We start from the raw sequence: 13966 nt of genomic DNA, 5'->3' as shown, positions 1-13966 counted from the left end.
GTAGCAAACAATTTTTATGTGAGGATTGTACGTTGTATTGGCAAAATGGTATGTTATTACACCTTTATCATCGGTTATCATCTTCTGTGTTGACATCCTTTCAGTTTAACCTGTCTCGTCAAATCATACCCATCTGCTGGTGAAGATGCTGTAAATGCAACATTTTTCTGTAGTAGTTGATTAAATCCTGATGTGACAATTCAGGTCATGTTATGTGTGAAACAATCTGATTCGCAATGTGTCATCTGACTGCCGCAATATCTGGAAGACCAAGGAGCCGATAATGGATATCCAGAAGAGGGCTGGAGCTCACGCCCTGGTCCGAGGTGGAGATAGTGGGCAGCCTTTAAAACTTCTCCGTGTAAACATCTCCAGTGACTTACCTGGTCTACTCGTGTCAATGCAATAGCAAAGAAAGCGCATTAGTGCCTCTACTTCCTCGGAAGCTTGAGGACATTTTAAATGTCACCCGCATCCCTTAACAACTTCTACAGGTGCTCCATCACTGCGTGGTCTGGAACTGCTCCACCCAAGTTTTAAGAAAGTGCAGAGGGTTATGAATCCAGCTCAGCCCATCACAAACTGCTCTCCCTTCTATTGACTCCATCTATCATACCCACTTCCTTGAATAAGCAGGCAAGTGTTAAAAGACTTACCCCATCTAGCCACGCACTCTACCCCTCCCCCACCCACCCCTGCCAATCAGGAAGAAAATTCATGAATATTGAATAACCACCAGATTCAAGGACTGTTTCTTTCCAGCTGTTATCAGACTCCTAAATAATCCTTTATGTGGCCTCTCTGCTCTGTACCTCTCTGTATCTGCACTTCTGCGCTGTCTTATTTTCTGTACTATGTATGTGATGTTTAGCTGGACTGCATTACAGATTATTGTGATCTAATAAAATGATGAATCGAGCATCAGAAGCCCAATGGCTGACTCTTTCCCGATCACAAAAACTGTCGGCTCTGTGTATGATCCTCCTGCCATGGTTTCATATCAGTGGGCAGGTGTTGATCTGGAAGAGGGCTCATGGACATTCTATCTTATGGTGTTAGTGTAGCGGTTAGCCTTTTACTGTTACAGTGCCAGTCATCAGGATTGGGGTTAGAATCCCATGCTGTCTATAATGGTTAAAGGTTCCATTATTGTCAAGTAATGCTACATTTAGAAAGTCACATGTATGAAATTCTTTAATGTTGTCTACCGTAAGAAAGACCGAGAGTCACCAATTTGTCACGTGCCCCTCACAGAAGTGAGGCCCCAGCGAGGAACCAAGCGCGACCCCTGGTTTACGAGACCAGTGCTCTAACCACTGAGCCACCTATTTTGTACATTCTCCCTGTGTCTGCGTGGGTTTTCCCTGGGGGCTGCGGTTTCCTCCACTGTTCAAAAGGTAATGGGGCTTGTAAGTCAATTAGGTGGCACGGACTGTTGGGCTGAAAGGGCCTGTTACCGTGCTGTATGTCTAAATTTACATTTAAATTTATTTTAGTTTGATGTTTAAATGAGCCCATAAATGAATATCTTCAATTTCATAACCGAATGCCTTGATCTTGTTATTTTCCCATTGCTGTCCCCAGACAAATTTGATTTGACAAAAGGAGATGAGTTTTTCTCTCTTTCTTCCATCTATGCTCTAATTGTTTTGTTTGTAAGTCTGCTGTGCTGATTAATGGGGCTAAATTGCCTTTGCTTTCAAGCCATCGGCACTGAGGGGCAGGAAGAAATTCATCTGATTTCTGATGCATCTTGGGTTGCTTTTCAGATTTTGCATGGCGGCTCCTTCTAATTCGCCAGAAAGCACTGGTTGGAAAGCTTCCAGGGGATCATGAAGTTTACAAAATAACCAAGATAGCAGTGATCCCACTTTCTGAAGCAGAGCCTCAAGATCTGGAGTTGGAGGTAAAAACAGTCCTGTGTTTCTTATTAGGAGATAACATTTTAATTTTTAATAGTGTTCTGAAAAAGGAAAAAATATTTATTGCAACTTAGAGGACAAATAGTCCTCATCAAACTGCACAAATTTCCTGGTAGATTCAGGTGGAAAAGTTTTGTTGTATATCTGTTTTCACTCACTTAAGAATCTTTGTTTCAAATCTGGTTTTCCAGCATTGAAGAGATGTAATTCAAAAGTGAAGAAGGGTTGCTTTAAGAAGAACTTGGAATGAGTGTTGTAATTCTTTTGTATGTGATGATTCAATTTCTGGCAGACAGTGCTACATTGAGGTCATTCTGGGTGTTGGTTCCAAATGGACAGTTTCATCAATACCATGAAATCCTTAGGATTGAATTTTTCCTTTGTGGACTGAAAATGGTTTTATAAAAAAGTGCTTTGTTTTGGTTATGTCCTTTTCAGTAAATGATGGCCGGACTTGAGTGGTTTGTTTAGTTGCCTGTCGTAGCCAGTGAAGATTCAGATACTTTTTTTCATTCAAGAACTGATCTTTATAAACTCGTAGCATATCTTGATATTTGCAGTGTAAGGTTAATACAACAGTATTGAATCAGTTTTCCTTTACATATTTTTCATGACCCAATCATCAGGGTTTTTTTTAAAAGCACGGCCTTATCAAACAGCATGCAGTTTTAGGATGCCCATTGCTGTGACCTTGCAGAGATTGGAAGAGAAATGTACCAAGCTTCAGTGTATTTCTCAGCTGGAGCTGCTGTCATGGCAATGGTGCCTGCTGCTGGTGTGGACCTGCCGGGAACGGAGACACAGCGCTCCCCCCTCGGGGCCCACCCATCCAGTCCAACTACCGTCGGCTCTGTACTGGCTTTAAGTCAAGTCAAATTTATTGTCATCTGATTGTACAAGTATAACCCGACGAAATACCGTTCCCTGGTGAAAATTTGACAAGAGTTTCCCAGTCATAGACGCAACGAGGAGGGTGGGATTTCCCTGTTGTGAGGAGCCAAAGTGGCCGCTGCAACCTCGTGTGCCATCATCCTTTTTTTTAAAATCGCCTGCTAAAGGAGCCAATGGAGGTTTATTTAAAATTCCTGTGACCACGGGGTCTGGGCCCAAGATGGTGATGCCCATGTTCGACAGCAGCCTTGAGGGGTTACGGTCTCCAGGGAAGCAGAAGACCGGTGCAGGGCACCAGAAGATGGAGGACCTCCCCCCATTTGAGAAGAAGCAGAGGAGATGACCCACGGGACGATGACCACGGCAGCGGGCAATCAAGGGACTCTGTAGCTGAAGAATGCACAAGCAGTGTGGGCTATTGGCGACTTGGGGCGAGGAACCCACACTGGCTGTGTGACTCTCCTACCAGCTGCTGGAGACTGGTTTGCGGCTGGGTGCGAGAGGGCACTGAGGGCTTCCTGATCAAGTCTGATTTGGATCTGGAGCTCAGGTGGCCGATGGTTTGGACTGAAGGCTGTGTGGCTGCGGGAGCGCGAGAGGTGAATCTATGGATACTCAATGACTTGGGGGGGGGGGGGGTGGGTGTCTTTTGCTTCTCCTTCTATGGCTATAAGGGGCACTGGACAATGTTTGCCTTGAGGTAGACTGAAGGAAATTTTGTGTAATACCCTGTATTACATTTTCTGTTTTATTACATGACAATAAAAGATACTTGAATCTTGAAATGTGTTGTGCTGGACTGGAAATGTGCCAGTCTGCAGTTCTCCTTACTCAGGTAGACTAGCTTGTTTCAGGTAGATGAATGGCTTCCACACAATTATTAATTTTCCAGCAGCAGTTGGTATATATCTGGGGTAGAGCAGAGGAGCGCATGTTATGCAGCTGATGAACTGCTACAGAGACAACAGCATCTTTCTCCAGATCCTGTCAAGCACACATTCCAAGCAGAAGTTGCCGACTGACTTTCATTCTCCCTGCAGCTCCCTCAAGGGCAGTGTTCATGAGAGGAACGAAGAACATCTCAGTGCCAAAGCTCACAGGATGTTTCAGGTTACAGGGGGCGGGTGGGGGGTGGGGGGGTCCCATCTTCGTTCCTATGATTGTGAATAAGGTTTTATTCTAACTGAATTTCAGATTGTGGGATTTTACATCACTGATGAGTGCTGTTAAATCTGATACTTGTAACTGGAGCTGGTGCTGGGTGAGATTGCATACAAGTCCCTGGCTTGTTTTCTTTTCCCTCGAGGGCATGCATTGAAATAGTCCTGTTAGATTATGGCTCGGGAGAGTTAGGGAGTTCAAAATAGATGATTTTGGAGCAGTGCCTCACAACTCTGCAATGGCAGGTTCAAGAGCCAAGTTATCGGGGTACATATTTAATGGTAGAATGAATAATGACAGAACAAAATGATTTTCACGGTGAGGCAGAGAGGGTACTATTTAATTTTCAGGTCTTGAATGGCCTGTAAAAGTATTAATGGAAAGACAAAATATTACCTAGTAAACTTGCCCAAAAAGTGAGAGTATAGATTACTGCATAATAAAGCATCTTTCTGCCTGGTTGGATGGCCAACATAAGATATGGGCATGGTAGTTTTCTCCATGGAGTCTCAAACTATCCCATATTAAAGTTAGAAAAACTAAAAAAAATTCCAGCTTTCTTGTGTGGCTTGTCATCTATTTCAATCTTTTTGATGCAAATGGTGAAATTAAAGTTTGGAAGGTTTCCTTGGCCAAGTGGCTAACGAGCTGACTGTTAAAAATGAGCAGCATGTATTGCTGTCAATAGATATGAATATTTAATATTCTTAGCACCATGCTATTCTAGCCTGAGATCTTGCAGGAGATTTATAATGAGGTGGCGTGAGCAGAATTTTCTTTTCTGTTAAACAGTGTCACTCTTCGACAGCTGAGAATTTTTAAAATCCTGCATGCGATTAACCTGAAATTCCTTCCAAAGTATTAATCAGAGGTTCTAGTTGCTGTAAATCAAAATAATCTGAACATGAAGTTTTGTCTATTTTAAAAATACCCTTGTTTAACCCTGGTTGAATGGACTAACTTATTTTTACTTACTTTTTAAAAAATCTTTTAAAATTTTTCACACTATGAACCATATTGACCAAAGTACACATAAACCTTTCCCTCTTGAATATACACAGTGTCATTTTCTCCCCTTTTTACTTAGTTAACTCAAAATTGGAGATTTCTTGTGGGCAGTGTTTTAATCAAAGAAACAACTTTGTGAAACCTTTTGCTCGGGTAGGCATGCTGAGAATCAAATTACCAGCGTTAAATTGAACAGTGCTGCTCTCCCAAAAATATTATCTCTTCAGGTTTGTTCTACCTTTCAACTCAGGATGTCTTTATGTCACAACTTTGAGAGAAAATAGTTTACATTTTTAGTTATTGATGTCTGATCAATAAAGGCCAATTAGAGACAACTGTTTTATTTCGTATCATTTTCTGTTATCGTAAAATGCACGTGATTTCAAATACATTGAGCTAGTCTCCAAAACCTGAATATTTAAAAAAAGACTGCTGGAGGAACTTGATGGGTTGGGTAGCGTCAGTGGAGGGGAAGGTAATTGTTGACATTTTGAGTTGCACCCATCAAATCTTTGATCTCAGCGCCTGCAACCACTTGTCTCCTGTTGAAAGGTTGTGATACATCAGGCCAGTGGTACCTTTTTATTTCCACTCACATACCACTTTAAGTAATCCCTATGCCTTGGTGTTCTGTGATGAGTAAACGATTGCTTAAGGTGGTATGTGAGTGGGAAGGGAATGTTGAGAACCACTGCTCTAGACCCAATATTTTGTTTGAGAAAAATTGTCATTAGCCCATTTCCTTTGGAGTTATGAAACCATGTACATGACAAATCAAATAGGGATGATTAAAAAATGGATTTTTAACTTTTTCTTTCACTCACATCTTTGGCTTGGCTTCGCAGATGAAGATTTATGGAGGGGTATGTCTACGTTTGCTGCAGGCTTGTTGGTGACTGACAAGTCCGATGCGGGACAGGCAGGCACGGTTGCAGCGGTTGCAAGGGAAAATTGGTGGGTTGGGGTTGGGTGTTGGGTTTTTCCTCCTTTGTCTTTTGTCAGTGAGGTGGGCTCTGCGGTCTTCTTCAAAGGAGGTTGCTGCCCGCTGAACTGTGAGGCGCCAAGATGCACTGTTGGAGGCGATATCAGCCCACTGGCGGTGGTCAATGTGGCAGGCACCAAGAGATTTCTTTAAGCAGTCCTTGTACCTCTGCACCTCTGTCTCGGTGGCCAGTGGAGAGCTCGCCATAGAACACGATCTTGGGAAGGTGATGGTCCTCCATTCTGGAGACGTGACCCACCCAGCGCAGTTGGGCCTTGAGTAGCATGGATTCGATGCTTGCGGACTCTGCCAGCTCGAGTATTTCGATGTTGGTGATGAAGTCATTCCAATGAGGGGATGGAGCGGAGACACCTTAAGGAATCCCTTACTAATCACAGAGCACCTATGGCATAGGGATTCCTTAAAATGTTATGTGAATGGGGGGAACAAAAAGTCGTGAAGCACTGCATTGGGCAGTGAGGGTAAGAGTTACATTAGTAATAGTTTGCATTTCCCTCTTTCATCTCATAATCCACCTTAATCTATTGAAATGGAGTAGAAGCAAGTAATCCATGATTAGGAATTGCTTAACTAGCAAAAGTTAGTTCAAAAAGAATTGTTCATTGAATAATTTGAGAGCCATGGGGTAAAAGGATGAAATTTATATTTAAAAATGTACAGTAAATGTGGGGGGAACTCAGCTGGTCTTGCAGCGCCCATAAAGGAGGTAAAGATATTTTACCGACGTTTCAGGCCTGAGCCCTTTTTCAAGGAATAAGCAAAAGTAAACAGGAAGGCATCTGAATAAATGCAAGGGGAGGAATCTTGACCAACAGTCAAAAGGTGTTAATTGGATGTAAGAGGATGGGAAATTTATATTCGACAGGTTTAAAAAGGGACTAATTCTATTGGGTGTAACCCTGGCCTGATTGTCTGCCTCTGTGTATTGTTCAGGTGGTGAAGTTGTAGATTAGTGTGGCATTGGAGAGAAAGGCGATCTGTGAAGTTAAACTTTGAAATTTAAACCGACTTCAGCTGCCTTCAAAGCAGTGACATGGATCCTCGGTACCCTTGTCAATATGAGGTGATGCACCTGTTTATTTCACCAAGGATGAGAATCCTGCCTTGGGTTGTTGTCATTATTGCAGACAAGGGAGGATCCTTCCGTAGTTGGTGCTGTCTGAGAGGAAGTAGTGCTGGAAAATTGTGGATGGTGGTATGGTTGGACCTTGGTTGTTTTGCAGGATATGCCTTGGGCCTAATAAATGTGAACAAAGACATTGAAGTTTGATCATAACATCTGTGGATCTCAAATTCAATTAATTACCGTGGCTGAGGACGTTATCCCAATCAACTCAAGCAAAGTACAATAGAAAGCAGGATAGACTGACCCGCAACTAATATTGACAAACCTACCAGAGCTGGTAGTGCAGTTGAAATGGCCCAGGAATTTCTCAACACTTGTTCACTGGAACATGAGATCTGACAGGTATCGGGTGCAAATACAAATTTGAATCAGAAATTCCCTCAGTTGATGGGACTTTTGAATTCCACGAAGAAATTATAAGGGGGAGCAAGAAAACAGAATGGGATTTTCAATGTAGTTCAGTGCTGCCATCTTAGTCTGTAACCTTATCGCCTTGGAGGGGAACTTGCTGTTCCAAGAGGGATATGTGGTTTTTGCAAGCAGAGAGAGTCAAACAGGCTTTCTCTCTGAGACAAAGAGGGAATTCGGTTCTGTGTTTTACAGTCAGCAGCAGCTGGGAATGGAACAGGACAAGCTGGCAAGCTTGTGGAAAACCCTATTTGGATGACGGGATGTGAGTGCTTAGTTCAGCCTGGTCAAAGCCCTTGTGGTTCATGCAAGAGGAGAGGACTGGCTGTCTAATGTTTCATTTGAAGTAAGAGAAACAAAAAGGAACTCTGTGGTGACCTGAAAGAAAGGGGTTATCATCTGGAGAACCCTGAGGGGACAAGTTTCTTCAGCAAGACACTGAAGTGGCTGATTAAAAAGGAATCAGTTGTGGGTGTCCAGTGAACAACAAATCTCTCTCTGAAAACCGACAAGAACCTTCCTGAGCGGTAACCATTTACCTTTCAGGCACCAAAGCCTGGTGAACTTCATAAATATTAAATTCTGTGCGCAGTATAGGAATTGCCTGCAACCAGTGAATTTGGAGGAATGAGAAGTGAGATTGGACTGTGAATCAATAACTATTCTGAACTTACAGACACACATTACATATACATGTGCTTAGAATTAGAAGGGGGTTAGGTTAGTTAAGTCATTAGTGATAAGTTAACATTTGATTATGTTTTCATGTTTAAAGATAATTAAAAACTTTTGTTTAAGTAACCATTTGTCTTGGTGAATATCTATTGCTGCTTGGTTTTGGGGTCCTCTGGACTCCATAACACCTTGAACACCTCTGTCTCAGCAATCACTGTCAAGCATGGGACTCCTAGCTGGTTTAATCAGAAGTGTGGGAGTGGGACACAGAGTGCCTTAAAATGAGCATTTGGTATCGATGGAAGTACCAAATTATTTGGAGAGTTATGTGATCTTATATCTAATGGATTAGATTTAGTTTTGTATTCTGCCACAGCGAATTGTGAATGGTGGACGATATGTATATGTGTTAGTTCCTTGCATTAGTGGAATGTAATTACTATTAATGTACAATACTAAATCCATAACCAACAGAGTGAATGAAGAAACTTTGTGCAGATTTCAGTGGGCCAAGTGGTTGATGTACTCTACTTCTAAATGTTATGTAATGATTTTCTCAGACTTCGAGTTATAGTTGAACTTGAGTTTAAAGCAGTTCCTAGAGTTTGAAACCTCTTGCATTCAAGTTGGGCACAAAAAAGGTTGACAGATATAATGGCATTTTTAAAAAGACAAAAAGAACCTCTGAATTTAACTGGTCTGGCATATTTATGGCTCCAAATCCTTTGTTTTTGCAAACCATTCACTTCAAATGTTGGACCTTGCTGTTGGTGTCTCCATCCTGTGAAAGAAACAATTTCTGTGGAAGGAGGTTGGAAATGGTTTGTGCAGTATGTAAGATTGCAGTTCAATGGTGGGGGGTTTGTGGTGGTGAGGTTGGGAGAGAGAAGTGACTTGGATGTTTCTTTATAGTGAATCAAATTTGTTCTGTTGTACTGCAAAGCAGTTTGAAAGAAACACTTTTGCATTCAATTCAGGCAAGTCAATTTGTGTAACAGATTGTGCAATGATATAAGACAATCTAGGGATTAGTGTTGACGTTTTCAAATAGTGCAAGGTGTAGAGGTACAAGTATAAAGTGTGGGGAACAGAATTAGGCCATTTGGCCCATTGAGTCTGTGTCTGCCCCACAATTCCATGGCTGATTTTCTATAATTTTTAACCCTGCTCTCTCCCTGTAACCCTTGATTTCCTTCCTGATCAAGAATGTATCTACCTCTGCCATTAATCTTCCCAATGGCTTGGGCTCTGTGGCCATCCACAGCAATGAATTCATAAATCAGATACTATCTAGGCAAAGAAAATCCTCCTAATCTATGTTCAGAAAAGATGTTTTTGTATTCTTAGGCTGTGCCCTCTGGTCCCAGACTTCCCTACAGCATCCTCTCCACGTCCACTCTATTTGGACCTTTCAGTAGTTGTTAGGTTCCAATGAGAACCCCCCCCCCCCCAACCCCTTCACTCTACTAAATTTCCGCAAGTACAATCCCACAGCCTTCAAACGCTCCTCAACATTGTGCAGGCTATAGAGAGAAGTACAGTTTGAAAAGACAGTGCAAGGGCATCTATTTTTACCAGTGTGAGATCCATTTAAGTGTTAACAGTGGGAAAGAAGTAGCAGTTTCCCTGGGAAGAATGGAGATAATTGGGTAATTTCCCCATCAATCCGTCCATGGCTGGAGATAATGCTGCTATAAGCGATGACAATACTTTTGATCCGCGGCTGTTTGCAAATTTTTTAGCAGACTGCAGTAAAATTCAATTTAACTATGGCCTGGCTCTGTCTCATTGATATTCTACTTGATCTCTGGATCAGAGCTGATCTGTGTATTCAAATGAGTAGATATAATCCATAAAGGTGTAGGTGCATGCATGAGGGATTTTCCTATGTTTTTTTAAATTTTTAAAAAAATTCATCTCAAATTGTTAATTCATACCAGTATCATTTTTTCCCCCCATATTTTTTTGGATATTTTGATTTTCTCTGTCCAATGGAATCTGGCAAGTTAATGTTCAGTGGTGTCTGTGGTACTGAAGTATTACTGGAGCAGATTGTAAGGATAACTAATTCATGAAGCAATTTCTCAAGGGAAAATTGTTTGCGCAATGTGCCATATCTTGAACAACACAACTTATCCCCCCCTCATTTTAACCTCTTTGTTTTATGCTGTAAAATGATTACAGCGATCCGTTACGAAACAACCAACATTTCCAGTTGATTGTTCAGATAGTTTCATTTTGCTGATTTGGGTCTTATTCTGCTTTATAATGCCGAATGAGACATTATTAATTGATGCTGTATTTCCTATTAACAAGGAATAGTAGTGTATGAATAAATCTAGTTAAAGAATATTTGTAAAATTGTAAATAGCAATGTGTATTTATTTTCAGGTGATTGACAATGAAGGATATTAAAAATGGGGGTGAACAGTTTTTTAGTTTATTCGTGTGGCTTTGGAGGTAAATCGGCTGATGAAATCTAAAGCAGCTCACTTGCAATCCCAATGCTCTCCACTATCAGCTCTCCCAAATTATTCTACTCACCTACACCCATGTAACCCAAGGATGTTGTTTAGATTGGAGGGCGTAAGTTATAAGGAGAATTTGGATAGGCTGCAACAGTTTTTCTTTGATTGAAGGAGGCTCTGGTGACAATTTTTAAAAAAAAAAGTTGGAACATCATGAAGGGCATAAATAGAATAGAGTCTTTAACCAGAGAAAGGAAGTGTAAAGTGAGAGGAGAAAGATTTGCTGGGAGTCTGATGGGCAAGAATCTATGAAGCAAATGTCTCTAGAATGTGGGTGTACCCTGTGGAAATGTACCCAGTCAGGGAGAGCATGCAAAGTCAGTATAGACGGTATCCCAGGACAGAATTGAAGTTGTTCGTGGACTCGTTCAATGCCACCCTTAAATTGGAGGAACAACACCTCATCCTCTGCCTGGGCACCCTCCAACCGGATGGCATTAACATCAACTTCTCTGGATTCTGTTGTCCTCACTCCCCAGAGTAGTAACTGCAGCATCAGGCTGCTCTCCATAATTATCCTTTCCTCAATTTCTGATTATGCTCTAAACTATGACCTTTTAACAAGATGCAGCCTGCTGTTTACAGTGGAAGAAATTGGGTTGCATCATTCAGTTTTTTCCTCCTTGACTTAGCTTGGCTCTTGTTCCTATCCCTTGAAATATTGCTAACCCTCTGCGTGAAAGATGGTGCTAGTTTATACAGAAAAGCAGTAATGTTGATCGACCACACCATTGAGAAGAAGCTTCCCATCGTAATGTTTAGCCTTGTGATTTGTGCACATTTTATGTGTCAACTGACACCATCGCTGTTTGAAACGAGCGACATTATGGGAATATCTTTGCCAGAAGGACTGTATCAGTTTGATAAGACACCTCATCCCATCACCTTCAGAATGATCAGGCCTGAGCAATAAATGGTGGTCTTGCTAGCAATGAAAACAATTTTGTACACTCACTGTCACTGAGTAGTTACAATTGAATTGCAGAATTTAGCCTCAAGGGAGAGAAATAACCATGGAACATTCCGTATCTACAAATTATAATGGAAGGCCCAGGACTTGGTGGATTCCTTACAATTTGCAGATGTTAACTGCCATAAATGAGAGCTTCTGTCAAACATAAGATCCCAAGTTGTTTACCATTTCATTATGCAACTAATTGCCTTAGCGTCATTATTTCGTTACTCATCAATCTAAATGATCTTGTTTCCAAATCAGCGTCAAATCGCACACCCGGTACCTCAGAAAACTGCATGCTCAGCCAAAATGTGCATTGATGCATTGAATCCTCAAGCATCCTTAGCCTGAGCAGTTTAAATCTTTCTTCCTATGTTACAAATCAAAAGAATTCAACAAGAAAGATAACCCTTTTCATCATGAGATTAAGCCTGAACCAAACGTGTCGTTGATGTCTTGTCCCAACTGCCCACCATTTCCAAAAAAAATCACCTCAGTGAATTTGTTTTTTCTCTCTCTCTTGAACTGTGATAATGGTGAATATTTATTAACTCTCATTTGTATGATCTATTTTTAATTTACTTTGTACCATTCTTTTTTTTTCATGAACTATCTATTTGGCTGTGGTAAATAAAATTTTTGGTGCCTATCTACTGAAGCAGCAATAATTTACCCAGTTTACACACAATTAAAGAATACATTTACTTGTTTCTTTCAGCACAAAATGGTATCGGCCCTCTTTATTTCCTTCCGACTCAACACTGCCTTCTTCATCTCTCCAAACAACTCCCAGCCAAACCCATTCTGACCTTTTCATTGACTCTTCGCCACACGGGTGATCTTGACACTTTTCTCTCTCCTCCTCCTGAGATCCATCCCACGTATGCAGCCTTACCTAACCCGTGCATGCACACTGTTATTCCCGTTCGTCAACTTGGATACTTCCTCAGCAGCGACCAGCCCCGCCCCTGACTTGGATAAGTATGTGACAGCATCACCCCTCCCTCAGTCTCCGAGCCTTGCTATTTTAATTTAGACATACAGCCAGTAACAGTTCATTTTGCCCCACGAGTCTGTGCCACCAAATTTATACCCCATCAACCTACACCGTATGTTTTGAAGGGTGGAAGAAAACAGGAGCCCCCAGAGAAAGCAACCCACGCAGACATGGGGAGAACGTACTGTAATGGATAAATATTTGGGAGGAATTTGGTAAAATTAGAGTAGATTACATACATACACACATTTTAAAACATCTTATTTGAAAGACTGAAGAATTTATATTCAATAACATTGCAGAAAGAATGGAGAATGCTAAGCACATTTCACAAGTAGGTGCTAATTGAACTGACGTCATAACATGAATAGACTGGAGACAAACTGGCTACAAGTACCTTTCTGCAAAGTGCTCACAGGAATGTCACTCCTGGGTTTTGTTTATCTAAGACAACAACTTGGGCAGAAGGATAACTCCTGTTGTTTGCTGAAGAAGGTGGGGGTTTTGCAAGTGAGAGTCACATGGGCTTTGCTGGAAGTCTGAGTTGGAGAGGGAGCGAGGGAAGTCACAAGCTCTCTCAGTCAGCTAATGTGTGGGTGACACTGAAAAGCAGCTGAACAGTCCAAGCCAGGAAGAGCTGGTTGAAACTGTTGAAAAGTTCCAAAGCAGTGGGTGGCTGGAAGTACTATCTGTCTGATGTTTCTCTTGGAATAAGAGGAACAGAAAGGAACTCTGTCGTAACCTGAAAGAAAGAGGTTACCATCTGGAAAACCCTGATGGGGTAAGTTTCATCAGCGAGACATTGAGGTGACTAATGGTTGTACCTTAGTTGTAGAAATCCTGGAATAACAAATCTCTCTCTGCAAACCCTACAAGAACCTTCTTGAGTGGTAAATATTTATCTTTCGAGCACTAAAGCCTGGTGAACTTTATGCATGTTAAATTCTGTGCACGGTATAAGAATTACCTGCATCCAGAGAACTTGGAAGAAGGAGAAGTGAGATTGAACTGTGAACCAAAGAACTTTTCTTAAATTTACACACACATTACATACACATGCGCTTAGAATTAGAAGGGGGTTAATTTGGGTTAGTTAAGTATAGAGATAAGTTAGTTTGATTCTGTTTTCATGTTCAAAGATGATTAAAAATAACTTTTTTAAAAACCACTTGTCTTGGTGAATGTCTATTGCTGCTGGGTTTTGAGGTCCTTTGGGCTTGTAACAGTACAAACTCCTTACAGAAAGCTCAGGATTTGAACCCCAGTCTAGTCCCGATTGCTGGCACAGCAAA

General features: G+C 41.4%; 1 protein-coding gene across 2 annotated transcripts in view; it reads left to right on the top strand.

The window, feature by feature from the left end:
- inpp5f (inositol polyphosphate-5-phosphatase F) overlaps nucleotides 1-13966 on the top strand; it is a 153380-nt gene that overhangs the window by 74607 nt on the left and 64807 nt on the right. The window contains exon 3 of one of the 2 annotated variants that reach the window (XM_069899863.1): nucleotides 1770-1906. The exons of the other annotated variant lie outside the window; for it this stretch is intronic. Coding sequence (XP_069755964.1) covers nucleotides 1770-1906 — 137 coding nt within the window. The remainder of the gene's footprint in view (nucleotides 1-1769; nucleotides 1907-13966) is intronic. 2 annotated transcript variants of the gene reach the window in all.

The sequence above is a fragment of the Narcine bancroftii genome, chromosome 10 (assembly GCF_036971445.1).
Source record: "Narcine bancroftii isolate sNarBan1 chromosome 10, sNarBan1.hap1, whole genome shotgun sequence".
NCBI lineage: Eukaryota > Metazoa > Chordata > Chondrichthyes > Torpediniformes > Narcinidae > Narcine > Narcine bancroftii.
Note: the sequence above shows the minus strand (reverse complement) of the source record. Positions and strands in the feature narration are given on the sequence as shown.